This window comes from Macrosteles quadrilineatus, unplaced genomic scaffold (genome assembly GCF_028750875.1).
Source record: "Macrosteles quadrilineatus isolate MER2022 unplaced genomic scaffold, UCM_ALF_1.0 Scaffold_115__1_contigs__length_332310, whole genome shotgun sequence".
Classification (NCBI taxonomy): Eukaryota; Metazoa; Arthropoda; class Insecta; order Hemiptera; family Cicadellidae; genus Macrosteles; species Macrosteles quadrilineatus.
The window spans coordinates 233,060-254,940 of NW_026542708.1; the positions used below are offsets into that span (position 1 = coordinate 233,060).

Consider the following 21,881-nt stretch of genomic DNA (forward strand, 5'->3'; position numbering starts at 1 on the left):
CAAATCACCATCTTGGGTTCCTATTAACATGATTGGTGTATGAAAGAGGTCTACAAATTTATTATATCTGATTTGATCCTTATTTGGTTTAGTGCTAACAAAAACAAAAAGAATTAAATATAAACCGTCAGCTGTGCTCCGTTTACCATAGGTTCTGGCGCACACCACTGGGAGCGCCATTAGTTACGGCGTACACGCTACGTAACTTGCTGGTGGAACATCGAATTTGTGAGAGTAAAGAGTTTTTTTGGCGTAAAAGTAATTACGTTTTGATGTTTTATTGTATTATCATGTATATTCGAACTAACCAATCTAAAAATTTTACTTTTGAATTTACCTTTTAATGCCTGTGATATATTGGCTTATTAATCTAGTCTTAACCTGGGATATTGTGTTACACTACGTTATATAAACGAAATAGATTTTATATTAACCATGTCTGTTCCATGACTGTCATGCCTAATGAAATCACGCTAAAGGATTTTTTTATTAATTAAACATTTCAGTTACTGCAGAACGACCGTTACAATTAGTTAGTATAGACTTAATAGGCAAACTTCCTGTTGGAAGATTTGGTGTTAAGTATATCTTCTCAATCGTTGACATTTTTACTAAACATGTAAAATTATATGCCGTTAGAAGAGCAACTACGAGTAGTACAGCATTGCTTGCAAAAATAATAGATTATTGTAAACAAGTAGGAAAATTTAGTGCATTTTAAGTGACAACGGAACACAGTTTGCATCACAAAAATGGTACCAATGTTTGGATAAATTGGTAATCAAATATATACATTCTTCAGTTTATAACCCACAGTCTAACCCGGTAGAAAGATACAACGAGGAAATTAACCGTTTGTGTAGATTGTTCTCACCCTGTTGCTTCAAAGAAGAAAAAATATTCATTCTTAAACGGTGACCATGCGAATTTAGGTATTTTACTTCACTGTCTCATTAGATTATATCCTTCTCATACAAATTCAAGACTTAATATTCTCTATATAGGCCTACATACATACATATTTTATATAGGTTATATACTTTGAATGAAAGTATACATATTTGTGCTGCATGGGTTATATGAATAGAATGTTCGATTTTGCAACGATACAAAGTAGAAACGTTAAACCCGCGACTGTACATCTCTGCTGCAGTCATTTTATGCACATGGTGTCTGGAGACCTAAAAAAGATAAAACATCAATGGACCGCTAAAAACTTTCATTTTACAAGGTATTGCAGACCTTTTAAACTGTACTGATTTTGAACCAATTAAATGTAAACTGAAAAATCTATTAAATGTCTGTTTATATTCAAACTTAAATCAAAGTTTTTTGAATTAAATTGGATTGATTGATAGTTCTGCTGAAACATGTGTTGTTTCAGATGACATTTCCAACAATGACAGCTTCTTTACCAAAGAAAGTTTTCCTCTGTATAGAAAAAGTCCATTTTACGATGTTGGAATGCCAATTGAAAACTATGAAATGAATTCTAATAGTAGTGAAAGATCCGACAACACTGAAAAGAACAGCCTGTACTGCCAGCCTGTACTGCCTAACCTTTTCAAAATTAATTTTGAATAGGTACATGCCCTACTCTCCATTATGGCCAAGCTTTGTAATCAGGCATTCAGACATCGGCAGAAACTCCAATTGTAGATTCAGCAACGCAAATGTAGAGAATCATTTTCGACATGTAAAGGAAAGTGGTTTGGAACAACAAACTAATTTAAAAGAAGAAGGTTTGTAAAAAGGTTGAAAGATAGGATTTTTCCATCTGCAAGGAATTGCACATTTTTTAAGTCCGCCTGCAATCGCCAGAAGACATCGGCAGAAACCTCAATTGTAGATTCAGCAACGCAAATGTAGGGAATCATTTTCGACATGTAAAGGATAGTGTTTTGGAACAACAAACTAATCTAAAAGTAGGTAGGTTCGTAAAAATGTTGAAAGAAAAGATTTTTTTCATCTGCAAGGAATTGACTTTGCACATTCCTAAGTCAACCTGCAATCGCCCAACCAAAGCCCGGAAGCGACAACGACCAAACAAGATCGATGTCAATAAAAGGCTCGTAATCACAGAGGACGATCCAAATGCTATAGAAATGTGGGTTATGAGACAACAAAAGGTTAAGACATATTTCAATACCACTGTACTTAATGTTGTTCCTAAAGGCTTTCTTTCAAATCCCAAACATGTTGCCATCACCTCACCTGCTGGCACTAATCCATCAACCTTACCCGCTACCGCCTCCCTGTCGCAACCCCACATGATACCTCCCCTGACAACCTACATCCTATCCCAACGTTACATGACGTCATGCCACTAAATGCTCAAGTTGCCAATCATCTCAATTATTTTCACTCTGCCCACTTGGGTTGCAGTTATCCGACAAGGACCGTAAGTCCTTTGACGGACTTGGCCGTAAATGCTGTGATTGAAACACTTATACGTCTGTCTGGAAAGTGTACTCATGTTTTGTACGTTCCATCTAGCACTGGCTACTGGATTGTTGGTGGAGGCCTTAATTTTTAAGAAAACATGTTTATCACCGCAGAAAAATATTGAATTCAAAGTACTTAGTGGTTAAAAAAATAGACAGCCAACAAGCTTGCTCGTATTGCAAACTATGAAGCTTTTTTCAAAACTTCCACATCATCTTGAACTAAAACACTGCGATAAGCAAGAAGTAAGTGAATTTATGTCACTTCCAAAGAATAGCAAGAAACACTTGGATATTATAAGAAAACTAAGAAACAAAGGCAACTTCATTCATAATCGTAGTGTACTAGATGGGAACGACGGCTGCCTAATAGTTTACCGGCGAATGCCAAATGAAAATTTTACCCACACTGACTACTTGACTTGTGAATATTGTTTTGCATATTTCTATAAAAGAAAGTTGTGGCGTCATATCCGCAACAGCCCTGATAAATATGAAAGTCTGTGATATTAGCCTACTTAAAACTTGTGTTAGTTAGTTTGTTATTAATCAAGTGAACAACCAAAATGGATGAGGAATCCATCGATGATCCTATGCCAATAGGCCTACCAAGTACATCTTCAGCTCCGAATAGGCCTACATTAAGTCCTAGCATTGCCGGCTCCCCAACAAGTCAGGCGGTTATATGGAGCTACTTTACCCGAATCAACCCCAAGGAGGCAAAGTGCAACATTGGCGAAAACCTACTCAAAACTCTAGCAGGCACATCCCCATTAATTCGTCACCTAGAAAATAAACACAAAAAGATAGTCTACAAGGAATACATCGAAAAACAAAAGGTAACAGTATCCGAAAAAAAGAAAAAAACAAAAAATTAAAATGCCAACTGCTCCCAAGAAAAAAAAAAACAAAAAAATATACGAGCATTTTAAATTAGTAGACAAATGGGCTTCAATCACCCACAAGCCAAAATGATAACCAAAGTTATTAGGAAATCGATGGAGGTCTTTTTGTAATGAGTTTTTATTTGTAAATTTCTGAAAAAATCAACCACTAATTTGTTTGTGTTCCCTGAAAAAGAGGATGTCTCACATGTGGATATAAAATACATTTTCAAAGTATTAAAATCCCCGAACATTAACAACCGTGGACAGTACCACTTTGAAGACATCCACAATATTTCCACTTGATGTACAATATTTGTCTATCAAATATTTGTGTGTCAAAGAACCAATAATTATTTTATCTTTTTATGTGAAAAAAACTATTTGTAAACCCCATATTAACATAAAAATCATGATACAATAGAATAAAATCTCACCTCCGTTACTATAATCTCATTACGATCATTGTTGACCAATTTACCATACCTATGACAGTTATGTTCTTTAACTTAACAGTACAAAAATATATAAAACCATTTACTATCGGAAAACAGATATTTTTGTGAACGAGTTTGTAATTGATTGTTGGTGTTGAAATGTGCCCTTCATTTTACTACGAGGTAGCTGAGGGCATTGAGATATTTCAGACGTTTTGATAACCTGGCCATGGTCGTTTTCGGGGGGTAGCTCGCCAGCTTCCTGATCATCCTCATGCTCAACATCTACATTGGACTCTGTACTGCAGCATATAGGTTTTAAAATACTAAGTTGTTGGAAGAAAATATATGGCTTCCACCCAGACCCAGCAGCCCCACTTTTTAGGGGTTGTTGGTTTTTATTTCTCGGTTGTAGCAGTCTCGAAGACTCTTCCATCTCCTGTGAAGACTTTTCCCTGGAATGAAAATAGGAATTAAACAATGTACCTACATACTAATGTGAAACATAATAATTTACCTTTTATTTAAAGGCATTTGGGAAGTGGTAACACCATGCAAGACTTGCACTTTCAATACAGAATTGCCAAGCCAACAATTTCAATAAATGTACGACAAGAATGTGATGCCATTTGGACCCGATTGAAATCAGACTGTTTTCTAGATCTTACTACAGACTATTGGTTAAATACATCGGCTGTATTCATGGCAAGGTCTAATTTCCCTCATTGCCTCGGTGCCATCGCTGTTGTTTAACTATTATAAGTTCTTCTCCATTATTTTAAGTTGCTATATGTGATTCAAACTAAAAGTTTTCTTACATTGATGTGGGAGCGTATGGAACAGAATCAGACACGACAATATTCAAGAACTCTGCATTCTTCAAAACATTGTCGGAAGGTAAACTAAATATCCCATAACCACGAGACAGTGTATTGGTATCGATGAAACACTGCCCTTCATGTTTATTGGTCATGAAGTAAATTTATTTTACGAGCTTAAAATATCTTAAAATAAAGTAAATAAAATAAACCTACAAAGAATGGTAGAATGGTTCACAATCATGATATGCTGCAGAGATGGTCAGACTAGAGTTAATAACACTGCCATTCATGTTTGTTGGAGATGAAGGATTTGGTCAAAGTAAATTTATTTTACGACCATTTTTATAAAAATATTTAAGTGTGGGGAAAAGAGTCTTCAATTACCGAATCTAAAGAGCCCGACTAGTTATTGAGTGTACATTTGGCATTCACGCCAACAAGTGGCGAATTTTCCATTGGCCTTTAAACTTTTAATATTTTAAATAAAATATAAAAAAACACACATTGAACAGGTCCAGAACGTTTATGCCAAATAATATAAAGTATAGTAAATAATACAAACCGACAAAGAATGGTTCACAATCATGATATGCTGCAGAGATGGTCAGACTATAGTTAAGAACACTGCCCTTCATGTTTGTTGGAGATGAAGGATTTGGTCAAAGTAAATTTATTTTACGACCATTTTCATGAAAATATTTAAGTGTGGGGAAAAGAGTCTTCAATTACCGACTCTAAGGAGCCCGACGAGTTATTAAGTGTACATTTGGCATTCACGCCAACAAGTGGCGAATATTCCACTGGCTTTAAACTTTTAATATTTTAAATATTAAAAAAACACATTAAACAGGTCCAGAACGTTTATGCCAAATAAAATAAAGTATAGTAAATAATATAAACCGACAAAGAATGGTTCACAATCATAATATGCTGCAGAGATGGTCAGACTATAGTTAAGATCTAAAAAAAAAAACGCCAAAAATCTTTCAAAAGCCAAGGTTCAAGAAAACTGGACGTACCTGCACATGCCATATTGTAATAAACTACATAAGCTACCTGAAACAAAAGTGCTTGTTAAATATTTAAAAAACCACGAACTGGAAGTACAGCACGTCAACATATCCAATATTGACCAAGATAAGATAGCCAAACAGCTAGAGCCCACTACTCTGATTATAGACGAGTACGGAGCAGGAATTCCTCACTGTGCCTAAGAGGCAATGTTCGAAGCCTTGAAACAGACTCATGGCAGTGCCAACGTGTCTTAATGTTTTATGAGTTACATGGTGCTACATAGATGCTATATACACTACATGGAAAAATGTGCATGGAGAAGTGAAGCAATGGATGTTGTGCTCATTGCATGTTTTACAGGCGTAGAATCGAAATGTTTCTTAAGTGAAGGGTACATCAGAAAAGGAAAGAAAGAAAAATGTAAATTGGATCCGATCTCAACTTAGGTCATTACTCAATACCCAGGATGACAATGAAGACGATACAGCGGAAAACATATGAAGTAAAAGGCAAGAACCTTAAGATTCTAACTTGAAGAAGGAATTTGGAAAACTCATAGAAGAACTACAATCCAATGGTACAAAATTCACAACAATACCAAGAGAAAGCCAGAAAGAAGTGTTACGGTTCATCAAGACTGCCAAAGTTATTTTAAAATCAAGAACCACGATCCAACGCCAAAGTACCAGTAAATAGAGCGGACGAAAACGAAAAATAATCAAGCGGAAAGATTTTTGCAACAAAGTAAGAAGATTCATACACAGAAGAAAAGTAAGAATAAGAAGACGACTGAGCGGACGAAAACGAAAAATAATCAAGCAGAAAGATTTTTGCAACAAAGTTAAGAAGATTCATACACAGAAGAAAAGTAAGAACAAGAAGACGACTGATGATTTTGTTATTTTGTTTAAAAGTTATAATGTAAAAACAATAATTTTGTAACGGTCAACATAATTTAAATAAAAAACATTATTTGAAATGTCAGTTACAGCTGTAGGGTTTAATCATGCTTGTTGTTTAAAAATCAGACTTTTTGTGACAGGAAAATTCAAAGAATGCAATGACGGACTAACAGAATTTGTTAAAGTAACTTGTGATATGTTGTAAAATTCTTAGACATGTGCTCCCAGGATGATTTGGTATGTACCTACAAATTAATATTATAGCTTTAGTTCATCAATTTCAAAATCATTAATTTAAATATGGTAGGTTTTAAAGTAAAGAAATATATAAAACATGCTTGTTCTAACATAATATCACTGATTCAGTTGTTTCATTTCTTTTTTTTAGGGTTCAAGTTTCATGGGAGAAAAGTAATAAATACTGAGATGAACTTTTATTTTAAACTAAGAAAGGAATTGTTGACCGCTATAAAGAAAGTATGTAAGAAGAAAATAATAAAATTTAGTTTGTGTTTCAAAAGTGACTTTTAATAAGATCCAGTAGCCAATATTTTAATAAAGCCTTTTCTAAATCAAAATGTGCCTCAATAATTGTAAAGGTTTCAAATTTACTCTAAATGAGGTTACATTATAATATTTCGGGCACCAAGAATCCAAACATGTTGTCATATCAAAGACTGAACTAGTTGTGGGCCTGCATGAAGGTATACAATGGAAAAATGCAATACGGCGCCAGAGTTTCCTTAGCGCTCAAGAATAGAAAGCTGCTCAAAACAAGATATTTTACATGGCACAACAATCCGCTTTGCACAGTGACTTTCTCCTATTAAAAAACCTGAAATCATGCTCAAAACATCTCCACCATCCTAAAGCCGTTTATTGATTCGTAAAACTTGATAAGAGTTGGTGGCCGCATAAACCAAGCACCAGTTTGTTACGACCTTCGTCATCCAGCAATATTACCAAAAAACCACCATGTGACACATTAGTTATAGATAGTCACCTGCAATGTGGACATCCTCTTTAAATTGTGTATCAAAAATCATCATAGAGCTGACTTAATACAAAAGTTTACTTTGTTAAATTATTTAATACTTTTTAGATCCTTTGAAGTCGGTTGTATTTTAAACAAAAATTAATTAGTAAAGATGAAATTAAAATATGATACAAAAGAACCCAACCAATTCAACCTCTAATCAGCTGTCTCCAAAAAAGACTGTCAAAATTTCTCAGGATTTGAAATAAGTTTTGTTTTTTAAACGTATAAGTTTGTCCTAGTAAATGTTACTCAAAAGATTTTCCTCTTTTTACATCTTTTTACGTGGTCTGTGTCTACTGTTATCCAAGTGAGAGCCGGTTTATGAGTGAGATTCAAATGTATACCTCGGTCTGTGGCAATAGCGACGCTCAGTAACGGACGTGTTAAATATATTTTTAATAGTTTCGATGGGAGATTAACTTTGTTTTACTGGTAGCCTTACTCATTTGTTATTTCAGGTGACTTTGAAAGAGCCATGATATATTTATAAGGCTCCAAAAAGGGAAGAAAACTGTAACCGAATCTGAAGGGGAACTCAGAGGGAAGGGCCATTCCCGCAACCGTAAAAGAAGGTGGTCCTCTTTAGATGAAGATTCAGAAAATGAAGAAAGGCGCCAAGCTACGAAGGTATCAAAGGCTATAGCCTTCGATACAATCCTGGCCTTATAGGCCTTTTACTGTAGGATGTAGTTTTGGCTGGCCTATAGGCCTACCACCTCCACCACCCTGTCATGACACAATAAATTCACCCATCTAGGTTTTTACAACAACACTGAGAAGTGTGGTTGGAGATGAAATCCTTCAAATTTCCCATGGAAAGGTAAAAAAGAGGAGGTGTAAAAAAACTTAATTTGCAGATTTGGCATTCTGCAAAGTTTTAATAATTAAGTATTGATTGCCAAATGCAACCTTTACTAAATTTGATTTCTTCTGGGGTGGTAGAAATTTTAGGCACTTGCATGGATAACTTTTAAACATCGATAAATAATAACAAAATCAAACTATACACAGGGATTCTTCCGCGATGAGATAAAATTGTCAACTTATACGTTATAATTTAAAAACCTTCTATAACAATACATTTTTCAATTATTCATTTATGCTTATGCTCATAACAAATAAGTAAGCAAAATATATCATTGAAAAATATTGGTATATAGAAATTTAAGTTTAAAATTAACTTACATGTATAATACTTTTAAATTGTTCTCTTTACTATTAAAATGACTGCATTAAGAAATTTTATTTCAATTTCCACACTTAAAAAGTTTAACTGATAGATTATTTAACTCCTTTGTTTAGGTTTACGAAAAGCTTTTTACTAAATGGGAAGCTATTATTTGTGGCATGGTTAGACCACTGTCCACAACCACACTCTTTGCTCCTTTTCCATTTTGAGGCACCTCCTTCCTCATATGTGAAAACACCATCCAATAAAACTTACATAGGTTCGTGTTTGAGAATTTGATTAAAAAAAAACCAGGTTGGTGAAACTTGTTATGAATTTATTTCAGTGGTTCACAAGCTTTCTTCAAATATCACATTCCTTGGAAACAATTTTCAACCTGGAGTAACCTCTCCGACCTCGTATAACTAAAAATTTATAATTACTTATTTATATTAAAATTTAGTTTGTACTAATTGGTTAACTGGAACCCACTCTATTAGACGGATGAAAGAGGTATAACTTAGAATAACAAAGTTTCTGAAACTGACGTACATCCCTACAAACTAAAGGGAACATTAATATCATTTTTTTCTGGTCTCCTTTAGTCTTGCAAGAGCACAAATACTATACTGAACAGCTGCCAAAAAATACACAAATCTGCTGCTTAAACTGGTTGTTAGGTTATGCTATAGTTTTTTTTTTTTTTTTTTTTTTTATATAATACCGCAAATAAACATTACAATGACACTTATGAAGCACTCACACTTTCTTATGGAGTGTCCACTGTACGGTACAAGTGGCCGCAGTTCCAAACAAAATATATTGTCAAGTCTGGAAACAAACACTCGTACTGCAGGAGTACTATTGAACATATTACAGCAGTTTATCTCAGTTTCCAATCTATAAGATAACTTGTAAACTTTATAAATTTGGTCTCAATAAAAATTTTAAATGTTATTTGGCATATTGTTTTAGGTGCCGTTAAGTCCAAGTGGACTGTCGAAGAGGCGGTGATTGAGAAGACGATCAGTGCTTGGATTGGGCAGACGCTCAACAAGTTAAAGTCCTCGTCAGATGCACATATTACAGCAGTTTATCTCAGTTTCCAATCTATAAGATAACTTGTAAACTTTATAAATTTGGTCTCAATAAAAATTTTAAATGTTGTTATTTGGCATATTGTTTTAGGTGCTGTTAAGTCCAAGTGGACTGTCGAAGAGGCGGTGATTGAGAAGACGATCAGTCAAGCCAACAAGCGACTCCAAGCGATTCCAAGCGATTGGGCAGACACTCAACAAGTTGAAGTCCTCGTCAGATGCAGGGCGAGCTTTACAAATCAAACTTTGCAAACCATCAGACTCAAAATAACATCTTATAACACTTGTTAATCCTTTCATTACTTTGACTATTACTTTTAACTAATCTACTCATGACAATTGATAACTATTGATCGGTATAGAAAGACAAATTTTATTATTACACACATTTGCAGTTTATAGAGGGATTGTTTTGAAAAATCTATCTGTATTTCATATTTTTTATCTTTTTCCTTAATTATAAAATTATTTATCAATTTTGAGTATGCTAAGACTGTAGTATGCAAAATGTAGTAAGTAAAAAACCACTCAATTAGTTTTTTTATTTATTTCTTTGTATATGAACAAACCAATTCCATATGAAAATGCTAAACAGTTTATTAAAACATTTAGGGGCAATGTAAGTCAAACACCATTTTTTTTGGAGTGCTACGTTACTACTCTGTTATAAAGAGCTTCATAGACGTTTCCACTTGTATGTAAATACTTTAATTGTCTAAATGTGTTTTTCTATGTGCCCTCGTGATAATGTGACGCAGGGCCCCATAATTTCCCCGCGTCTGGGCCATTATCCCGCCACCGGGGATAACTTCTGTACCTAGGAGTACCTGGTTGACGAGAGTCTACAGTAGTCAGTCGTCAGTCGTCAGTCGCCACGGGGAGCTTGTAGGAGACGGCCCACGGACGCGACGGGAGTGTCGGGTCGAGACGGTAACATGATTTGGGGTTGCCGGAGACCACAGGTCTAAAATATGTAAAGGAGGTGTCATATACAGTATATTGTTTAAATATATATTGTTATAATTTACTCAATGATAATAATTGTATATCTTATTTCATGTTGTACAAACTGGACTTAATGTTTTGTTATGTTGGTGACCTGTAACGTGCAATTCACTGTCATCCAATGTAACTGTCTTCTTCTCAATTATAATGGCTGACTATGCAGATAGACTTTTATTGAAGAAGCCCTTTGCTCAAACTTAAATATATTAATTTAAGACATGGCGCAGTCGCCAGCTTCTATATTTGCTAACGAAATGTGTAGTAAAGTGTTTAAAGTTATTAAAACTCTTGGATAATGGGCAAAGGTGAAGAAAATGTTAAAAGTAATGAAGGTGAGCCTGAGCCTACACGAAAACCGGTACATCAAACAGGTAACTCCAGTTCCAGTAATGTAATTAGGCATCCGACAGAACTATCATGGAATGGAAACATGGGAGAAAATTGGCGTTTTTTCAAACAAAAATTCCAAATATAATTAGCTGCTAGTAGATGCACTGATGAGAACAGTGAATATAAAATAGCACTTTTGCTGAATTCCATTGGTGATAGGGCTTTGAAGATATTCAATAATTTCACGTATGATCCTGCTGATGATAAGGACAATTTTGAAACTGTGCTCAAGAAATTCGATTCTTATTTTTTACCTGAAGTAAATGAAACATATGAGCGTCACACCTTTTTCTTAAGGGAGCAGAAACCAGATGAGACTCTTAGAGACTTGAGTAGTTCTTGTAATTTTGGTACACTCACAGACAATTTGATAAGGGACCGGATTATTTTAGGGATCAGGGACAGAGCCATTAAAGATCGTTTGCTACGAGTTAAGGACCTAGACCTCAATAAAGCATTAGAAGTGTGTAGAGCTGCGGAACGTACCAAAACTCAGTAAGCCGATATTTGTCCAAATAATGAAGTGTGTAAAGTTACAAAATTCAGGCAACTTAAGGACGGTTCCGGTAAAAGTGTTAGTAGGCCTAGTGGATCTAAGCCTAATTGGTCCAAATATAGTGACAAGCAGACTCCTGGTACTTGGAATTGAAATAAGTTTCAGAAGCCTTGTAGTAAATGTGGGTATGAACATCCGCGCTTTAAATGTCCGGCTTTTGGAAAGCGCTGCAACCATTGTAAGCGATCTAATCATTTTGCTTCTCAGTGTAGAAATAATAAAGCAGTGAATTCGGTTGAAACCGGCGAAGATTTTTTTATTGATGGAATTGAAGCAAACTTTGTTAACAAACTTTCACAAAGGCCCAGCCCTTCTGAGGAAAAAGAATGGACTGTAGATCTAGAAATTAACCATAACCGTATTTCCTTTAAACTAGACACTGGAGCTCAGGTTAATTGTTTAAATGCCAGTGTTCTAAAGCGAATAGGCCATGATTTGCATAATTTAACGCCTTCATCCAATAACTTGTCAACTTACACAGGTAATACAATTGATGTTCTAGGTATTTGTAACCTATATTGTTTTTACAAAAGTAAGAGACACCTCATACCATTTTATGTTGTTGATGGCAACTCTTTATGTATGTTAGGGTTAGAATCATGTAAAATTCTGAACCTTGTTTGTAAAGTTGATCAGGTAACTAAGCCTAATAGTGAATGCACTGCTAATACAAGTAGGCCTATGGTAGATGATTGCAACAGTCAATTGAGTATACTTGATCAATATCCCGACATTATTCAAGGTATTGGTTGTTTAAAGGGTGAATATGTAATAACATTGAAAGAAAATTGTGTTCCAAAGATCCATCCACCGAGGAAGGTACCATTTAAAATCAAACCTCTTTTGAAAAGTAAATTATAAAAACTTGTAAAATTGGAAATCATTGAAAAAGTAGAAAGACCTACTGATTGGGTTAATTCTTTAGTGTTGGTTCATAAAAAATATGGTGACCTTCGTTTGTGTATGGATCCGAAAGATCTCAATAAGGCAATAATGCGTCAGCATTTCCAACTTCCAACACTTGATGACATAACTGCTAGCCTAGCTGGTTCAAAAATGTTCAGTACATTAGATACTAAGTGCGCTTTTTGGCACATAAAACTTTCTAATGAAAGTAGTGATTTGTGTACTTTCAATACACCGTTTGGGCGATACCGCTTTTTGAGAATGCCATATGGTTTGTGTTCGTCCAGTGAAGTCTTTAGTCTTAAAATAAGTCAGATTCTTGAAAACGTTGATGGCGTTGCAGTTTATGTAGACGACATAATTGTGTATGGTAAAGATAAATCAGAACATGACAGCAGTGTTGAAAGCAGTACTGGATAAGTTAAGGTCTGAAAACATTAGGCTGAACAAAAACAAATGTAAGATAGGGGTGAGTGAAATAAAGTTTTTAGGCCATTGTATTAATGGAAATGGTATATCGATTGATTGTGATAGGGTGAAAGCCATATTAGAAATGGAACATCCTAATGATAGGAAATCCTTAGAAAGATTTCTAGGTGTCATTACATATGTAAGTAAATTTGTACAGAATATTTCCAATCTAACTGCCCCCCTCAGGGTCTTGTTCAAAAAAAAAAAAAAAAAGATGTTGACTTTGTGTGGTCGTTTGAACAGGAAGAATCGTTCAAACAAATCAAAGACATTTTGTCTAAAAAACCAGTTTTACAATTTTTTGATGAAAAAATTGCCCGTAGTCTTATCATGTGATGCGGCTAAAGATGGGCTTGGAGCTGTACTATTACAAAATAATTTGCCAGTAACCTATTCATCTAAAGCGTTAAGTCCCACTCAACAGGCTTACGCCCAAATAGAAAAAGAGCTGTTAGCTGTACTTTATGGTTGTATGAAATTTCACCAGTTTCTGTATGGTTCACGGTTTTTTGTCGAATCTGATCATTTGCCGCTAGTTTCTATCATGAAAAAGAACATTGAATCATGTTCACCACGGCTTCAAAGAATGATTATCAAGTTACAAAAATATGATTTTGAACTAGTTTATAAAAAAGGAAAGGAATTGTATATAGCTGACACTCTGTCACGTGCGTGTGACAAAAATGATAATGGTGATGTAATTATTGATACAGAAGAGCTTGAAGCTCATGTTAACTTAGTAGTAAGTAATGTAATTTCAGATGTACAGTTGGGTAACATTGTTAAAGAAACTGAGAGTGATCAAGAGTTGCAAAGTGTGAAATCCTATGTACTTGAAGGTTGGCCTAACCATAAAAATTATTTACCATGTGAGGTTAAACCCTATTGGAATGTACGCGGTGAGTTAGCGTATACTAGAGGTATGTTACTTAAGGGTACAGCAATAGTTATACCTAAGAAATTAAGGCATGAAATGTTGTTGCGCTTGCATTATTCACACTCAGGTATTACAAAAACTCAACTGAAAGCCAAGAATGTAATTTATTGGCCAAATATAAATGTTCAAATACAAGATATGGTATCAACATGTGAAACTTGTATCATGTACTCTAGTAATAACATGAATGAACCCTTGAAGCCACATGAAGTCCCAACATTCCCTTGGGGAAAAATAGGTGCTGATCTTTTCCAACTAGGAGACCAATGTTTTCTGTTAGTTGTAGATTATTTTTCTAAGTACCCAGAGCTTGTAAAACTTGGTAACACTAGTAGTTTGACTGTAATAAGTCATTTGAAGGAGATCTTTGGTAGACATGGTATACCCAAGGTAGTATTTACAGATAATGCTACACAATTCACGAGTGAAAGTTTTGTTCATTTTAGTAAGACTTGGGAATTTGAACATCATACGTCTTCCCCTCATTTCCCACAGTCTAATGGGATGGTGGAACGTTGTGTCCAATCAGTCAAATCTTTGTTAAAGAAATGTAAATATGATAAAACTGATCCATTTCTTGCTTTGTTAGAGTTTCGCAATACCCCATTGTCGAGTGATATTCCATCACCTGCAGAACTGTTGCTTAACAGAAAGATTAGAGGTATTGTTCCAGGGCAAAGTAGTAATTTTAGGCCTAAGATGAATTCTAATGTACGGAGTAAACTTCTACAGAGACAAGCAACTCAAAAGATGTATTTTGATAGGAAAACTCGGAATCTCCCTGAATTGTATGATAATCAACCTATTCTTGTAAAACATGAAGGTAAATTGATTAAATCCAAGGTTGTTTCTAAAGATAAGAAGAGACCAAGGTCTTATGTTGTAATGTCAGGTACAGGTTGTGGTACACTTGTTAGAAATAGATGTCATATTAAGCCATTAGGTAATAAGATAATGCCAATATGTCATATTGAAACTGATTATGTCGATGACGACAACCTCCATTTTCCTACCGATGTTGACCATCCTAAGGCGAAAACACCACATCCCTCTCCGAGCATGTTGTATATAGACTGGAAGAATTATATATATTTTTGTTATTTTATATTATTGAAGAAATCTATTATTTTTTTGAAGAAATTATATTTTATATTGTATAAGAGTTATCATGTAGCACCGATTATGTTCTAATTCTAATGGCATTGCACTGAGCAATAGAAAATCTTAAGTTCGTTAGTTCTTCTTCTATGTTCCGCCAATGATTGTAATGATGTAATGCAGCCAACGAGATGTCTAATGTTTTCGGCCTAGCCATATTTTATTATCAATTCTAATCGCCATAACTATTTCAATTTCTTTTTCAAGTTTTGTAAATTTCATCTCTTCTGTACTTCTAACATGTTTCTGTATCAAGCAAACACCTTTTAAGGTAAGAATATTGTTATTAATAATGTTAGGCTAAAGTCACATGTTCATAACCTCAATTGCTATTTTATATACATAAAACATTGTGTCTAAATTCATTTAATGTTTTGTTTAATACTTTTGTTTTGTATAATTAATCCAAATTTGCAATATTAAAATTTCAAATAAATATAACTTCAAATAAATGTTTTTACAGCTTAAGATTTTATTAGGCTATAATAGGCTACAGCAATTGTAATTGTTACAGGTGTTTTCTCTCTTTCAAAATACAATTTTATTCTACCACTGATGATGCGTCTCTTTTCAACTCCCTGATGCGACAAACTGGCGACGAGGATGCCTAAGAACGATGGAGAAGGGCAACCAACCACACCTGGACTTGGACAAACGGCTACAGCACCCACATCTTCCAACTTCGGAAGGATTCAATTATTTCAAGAATATGACAATAATGCAGAAGACTTTGATTCGTATCTGGACAGGTTTGAGTGCTATTGTGAACTTAATGGGGTGAGTACCGCTGACCAAGTTTTATTGTTCATTAGTAGTGTGGGTCAGGAGATTTACAAAAAGTTAAAATCAATATCATGGCCTAAAACTCCCAAAGAACTAAGCTATGACCAAATTAAAAAATCCTTATGTTCCCACCTTTCACCCAAACCTCTACCTAGTGTGGAAAAGCAAAGATTCCGTGCTCGGAAACAGGGAGAAAATGAATCATTTAATGATTTTTTAAGTAGTTTGAAAAAACTCAGCGTTCATTGTGGTTTTGAGACGGAGGAGCGACTTCAAGAAGAAATATTAGATCAAATCACTACAGGTATCAGGAATAAGCAAACCCAAAATTATTTTCTAAGGACACCTAACCTAACCCTTGATGAGGCGGTGAAAAAGGCTTTGGCTGACGAGTTAGCTGACAAAGGGGTTGAGAATTTGCATGCTAGGGATATCAAATATTGGAAGGGAAATGTTTCTAAGTTAGGTCCCTCTGATAGAGTTAAATATTTTCCAAATAAAAAGACCCAGAGTTATGGCAGCAAGAGCAATAGGTCAAGTTCGACCAATTTTAGGGGAGAAGCAGGTTCTAAGCAAGATAGGGACACATTCAAACAAGGTTCTAATAGGTCTTCACCTACTACTGTTTGTTTTCGCTGTGGATCAAATTTTCACCTTGCCAATAAATGTAAATATTCCAATTCTAAGTGCCATAAATGTTCAAAAGTAGGACATTTAGCAAAAGTGTGTGGGAAATTTCCTAGGCCTAACCGAGTATGTACATTACAGGCAAATCATTCAAATGTCATGAGCGATACTGAATCAAATGTTGATGAATGTGCTGACATATTTCATATTAAAAGTAGTGTTGATCCGCATGAAAAAATCATGTTGGATGTTAAGCTAAATGATAAATTGGTATCGATGGAACTGGATACCGGTAGTACCTATTCGGTAATGTCGGAGCACAAATTTCATGATCTAGGTATTGGAGGCCAGATTAAACCATCTAACCTACTGTTGGTAACCTATGACAAATCAAAAATAAAAGTTAGTGGTTATGTTATGGTTAAGGTTAAATATGATGAACAAGAGAAATTATCTAAACTATTTCTTGTGAAAGGAAATTTTGACACAGTCTTTGGCAGGGATTGGCTTTATACCTTTAAGTTGAATTGGGCCAGTATTAAACACATTAGTGATGACAACTTTGTAAATAGAATCAAAAATCTTGTTAATGATTATCAGGATTTGTTTCTCAAGGAAGTAGGCTGTATTAAGGATGTTGTAGCTTCCCTTCATTTAAAAGAAAATACAAAATCTGTATTTTGTAGGGCTCGACCTGTACCATTTGCGCTAAAAAAGCGGGTTGAAGATGAACTTCACAGACTAGAGAATTTAAATTTAATATCTAAAACTACCCATTCAGAGTGGGCGACCCTGGTGATTCCAGTCATTAAACCGGATGGTAACATTAGGCTTGTAGCGGACTACAGGGTGACTGTAAATAAACACATTATTCCTGATGAACACCCGATTCCGACAATTGAAGAAATTCTGAGCAAAGTTAGTGGTGCTAGATACTTCTCTAAATTTGATATTAGGGAAGCGTATATGCATCTACCGGTAGACGAGGAAGCGTCAAAACTCATGACTATCAATACGACATTAGGCTTATTCAATGTAAATAGGTTGATGTATGGTGTAAGCAGTGCACCGGCGATATGGCAACGTACCATGGAGTCTATTTTCAATGGAATTTCAGGAATTCAGATTTTTTATGATGACATCAAGCTTTGTTCCCCTGATAAGCAAACTCATATTCAGAACTTAGAGAAGTTTTTCACTATTTGTAGAGAAAATAATATTCGTCTCAAACGTGAGAAATGTGAATTTTTGACTGATGAAATAACGTACCTAGGGTATAAGTTAGATCGTGAAGGGATCAAGAAGACTGAAGAGAAAATTCAGGCTATTGTGGACGCAAAACCTCCTACAAACCTCACAGAACTACGCTCTTTCATAGGGTTTGTTTCGTATTATTCCCGCTTTATTCCAAAAGCTGCTGACTTGATGAGACCTCTTTATGACTTAATGAAGAAAAATAAGACATTTCAATGGACTCAAAATGCAGATACTGCGTTCAACGCGATCAAAAAGGAAATAGTCTCTGATAGAGTTCTCGATTATTATGATCCTGCTAAACCTTTGATTGTAGCAACTGATGCTAGTCCCTATGGAATAGGAGGAGTTCTGTCCCATCAATATCCGGATGGGTCGGAAAGACCAGTGATATTTGTTAGTCGGAGTCTTACACCTAGCGAAATGAGATATTCACAGATAGATCGTGAAGCCCTTGCAATTGTATGGGTCGTTAAGAAATTGTTTAACTACATTTATGGCAGACATTTTATACTCTACAGTGACCATAAACCTTTGGCTTCAATCTTTAACGCTGAAAAGGGAGCACCCTCACTTAGCACTACACGACTTCTTCATTATTCGATCTTCCTCCAAGGTTTCGACTATGAAATTAGGTACAAAAAGCACGACCAACACTTCAATGCTGATTTTTGCTCCAGATTTTTGATTAAATCTAACAAAAAGACTACTGACGCGGCAGAAATTTTCCAACTTGAACAATTAAATATTCTACCAGTTACGGCAGAGCAAATTGCAAATGAAACTGATGAAGACACTTATTTATCTCAGCTTAAAAGGTCTATTCAAGAAGGAAGTAGGCAGGTTCAACAAGACAGATTGGGGGAGTGGACGATTCAAGATGGCTGTATCATGAAAGGGATCCGAGTAGTAATCCCCAGGAAACTTCAGACAAAAATACTTCAAGAACTCCATGAAGGTCATTTTGGAATGGTTAAGATGAAAACCCTAGCAAGGTCACATGTTTACTGGGAAGGGATTGACCGAGATATAGAGGAATATGTCAGGCATTGTGAAGCATGTCAAAAACAAAGTCCTATGCCAAAGAAAGAGAAAATGCATGCATGGGAGTATCCAAGTGGACCGTGGCAACGAGTTCACATAGATTACGCAGGTCCGTTTCACGGCCAAAATTATTTTATCGCAGTTGATGCATACTCTAAATGGCCAGAAATATTTTCAACTTCAAAATGTACCTCAGATAGCACCATAAATATATTGGAAGAGTTATTTTCTCGTTGGGGTTTTTGTTCCTGTATTGTATCGGACAATGGGACAGCTTTCACCTCGCATGAATTCCAAAATTTTCTTAAGAAATACCAAATCAAACATATCACAACAGCACCATTTCACCCAAGTTCCAATGGCCAGGCAGAACGTTATGTTGGCATCCTGAAGCAAAATCTACGGAAAACTCTAGATAAACCAGGGAAAACTAACTCCAAACTTTTAAATTTTTTGTTGCACTATCGAAGAACGCCTCATGGTACAACAGGGGTTTCACCCGCCCAGCTCATGCTGAATCGAGAATTAATCACGTCAATTGATCTGGTAAAATCGAACACAGTTCTACAAAATGTGATCAAAAACCAAGCTAGAATGATGAGTTACGACGCAGGTAAATCTACAGACCTTGCAATCGGAAGCAACGTAATCTACAAAAATTTTTCGAGAACAGGGGAGAAATGGCACCAAGGGACCATCCTTAAGAGGAATGGGAATGTCATGTATGATATCAGGTGTGAAGACAAAACTATACGAAGACATGCAGATCAGATAAGGAACTGTCCGATCTTGACTGAGGGCAAAACGGAACCAGGAAGTCATTTAGCATATGAAAATGTTGAAACAATTGATCCCACTAAAACCCCACAACCTATAACACCCACAACCAGACTTAGCCCAAATCCTAATTCCGTGACCCCTAAAAATCAATCTGATGTCCAAACAGAACCAATTGTGTCCAATACCCCGAAAAGACCTAAAAGACTGATCAAACCCCCAAAAAGGTACTCACCCTAGTGTTATTTAAGGAGGGAGGAGTGTTGTATATAGACTGGAAGAATTATATATATTTTTGTTATTTTATATTATTGAAGAAATCTATTATTTTTTTGAAGAAATTATATTTTATATTGTATAAGAGTTATCATGTAGCACCGATTATGTTCTAATTCTAATGGCATTGCACTGAGCAATAGAAAATCTTAAGTTCGTTAGTTCTTCTTCTATGTTCCGCCAATGATTGTAATGATGTAATGCAGCCAACGAGATGTCTAATGTTTTCGGCCTAGCCATATTTTATTATCAATTCTAATCGCCATAACTATTTCAATTTCTTTTTCAAGTTTTGTAAATTTCATCTCTTCTGTACTTCTAACATGTTTCTGTATCAAGCAAACACCTTTTAAGGTAAGAATATTGTTATTAATAATGTTAGGCTAAAGTCACATGTTCATAACCTCAATTGCTATTTTATATACATAAAACATTGTGTCTAAATTCATTTAATGTTTTGTTTAATACTTTTGTTTTGTATAATTAATCCAAATTTGCAATATTAAAATTTCAAATAAATATAACTTCAAATAAATGTTTTTACAGCTTAAGATTTTATTAGGCTATAATAGGCTACAGCAATTGTAATTGTTACAGGTGTTTTCTCTCTTTCAAAATACAATTTTATTCTACCACTGATGATGCGTCTCTTTTCAACTCCCTGATGCGACAAGCAAAACCCCTCCGAGGAAAGAGAAGAGTCCTTCTCCTCTTGTTAGTGATAGGTATCAAACAAGATCAGGTAGATTTGTAAAACAGCCTAATAGAATTGATTTGTAATGTATAGTCTACACTTAGTAGTGAGGTTATGTAGGCCTATAGCCTATTAGTCTATGACTTTGAGCCAATAAGAAGTTTCTTATTTTCAGTTTTTCTTAAATAGCCTATTGTGAAAATTTTGTTTTAGTTTAAGAAGGTTTTTAAATACAACAAGAAAGATATAGGTTTTAATTTAGTTTCATTTTTAAATATGAACAAGAACAAAAGATGTTTTATGTTTAAGTGTTTTGAGAAAAAAAAAATGTATAGGCCTAATTCAAATTTTTTTTAAGAATTTTTATTTTATTTTTCTGAACAAAGGAGATGTCATATATATTGTTTAAATATATATTGTTATAATTTACTCAATGATAATAATTGTATATCTTATTTTATGTTGTACAAACTGGACTTTATGTTTTGTTATGTTGGTGACCTGTAACGTGCAATTCACTGTCATCCAATGTAACTGTCTTCTTCTCAATTATAATGGCTGACTATGCAGATCGACTTTTATTGAAGAAGCCCTTTGCTCAAACTTAAATATATTAATTTAAGACAGGAGGGTCCGAAGGGGTGTATTATTTGATTATAATTTTTGTGTGAGTCTTATTGATGTACACGTTAAGTTGATATTTCTTGGTTCTGTGTTAATTAAAGTTCGTTTTTCTAACTGAGCGTCTCTTCAGTCCACCCCACGCCCCAAAGGGATAAAAGGTAAAACAATAATTAATCTCACTGTAAGCCAAGCGAGTAGCTAAGGGGGGGGTGACAAGCTGGTGGAGCAGCGCCGGGTATTCCTGAGGCGTTTAGATCCTGAGATGGAATACGGACCTGTTTATAAAAGAAAAAGGGTTTGTAAGAGATATAAGAAGTTTTTTTTAAGGTTATTTTAATTAGAATTTACGTAACGATGGTGGATGAAGGTCATTCTTGGTACATGTAGGGAAGGGCAGTATATAGCCATTCTGTTTTAAATTTGTAATATAAATTTGAGTTTTGTAGTTAAAAAGTAAGAGAAATTGTGTTGAGTTTTGTTACTGCTGATATCAAGCGTCTTTCCCCCCTTAAAGTGCTTTGGAACGATATTGTATCGTTGTTCGCGTCTATTCCAAATAAGCTAGTATTAAGC

The 21,881-nt window shown here is 34.9% G+C and overlaps 1 protein-coding gene across 1 annotated transcript; it reads left to right on the forward strand.

Moving 5' to 3' along the window:
- The first annotated feature begins 15,845 nt into the window (after window positions 1-15,845).
- LOC128982118 (uncharacterized protein K02A2.6-like) lies at window positions 15,846-20,744 on the forward strand. The gene is made up of 4 exons (XM_054401168.1): window positions 15,846-16,006; window positions 17,326-19,046; window positions 19,428-19,671; window positions 20,588-20,744. The coding sequence occupies exons 1-4, from the start codon at window positions 15,846-15,848 to the stop codon at window positions 20,742-20,744; spliced, it is 2,283 nt and encodes a 760-aa protein (XP_054257143.1).
- Window positions 20,745-21,881: the final 1,137 nt, after the last annotated feature.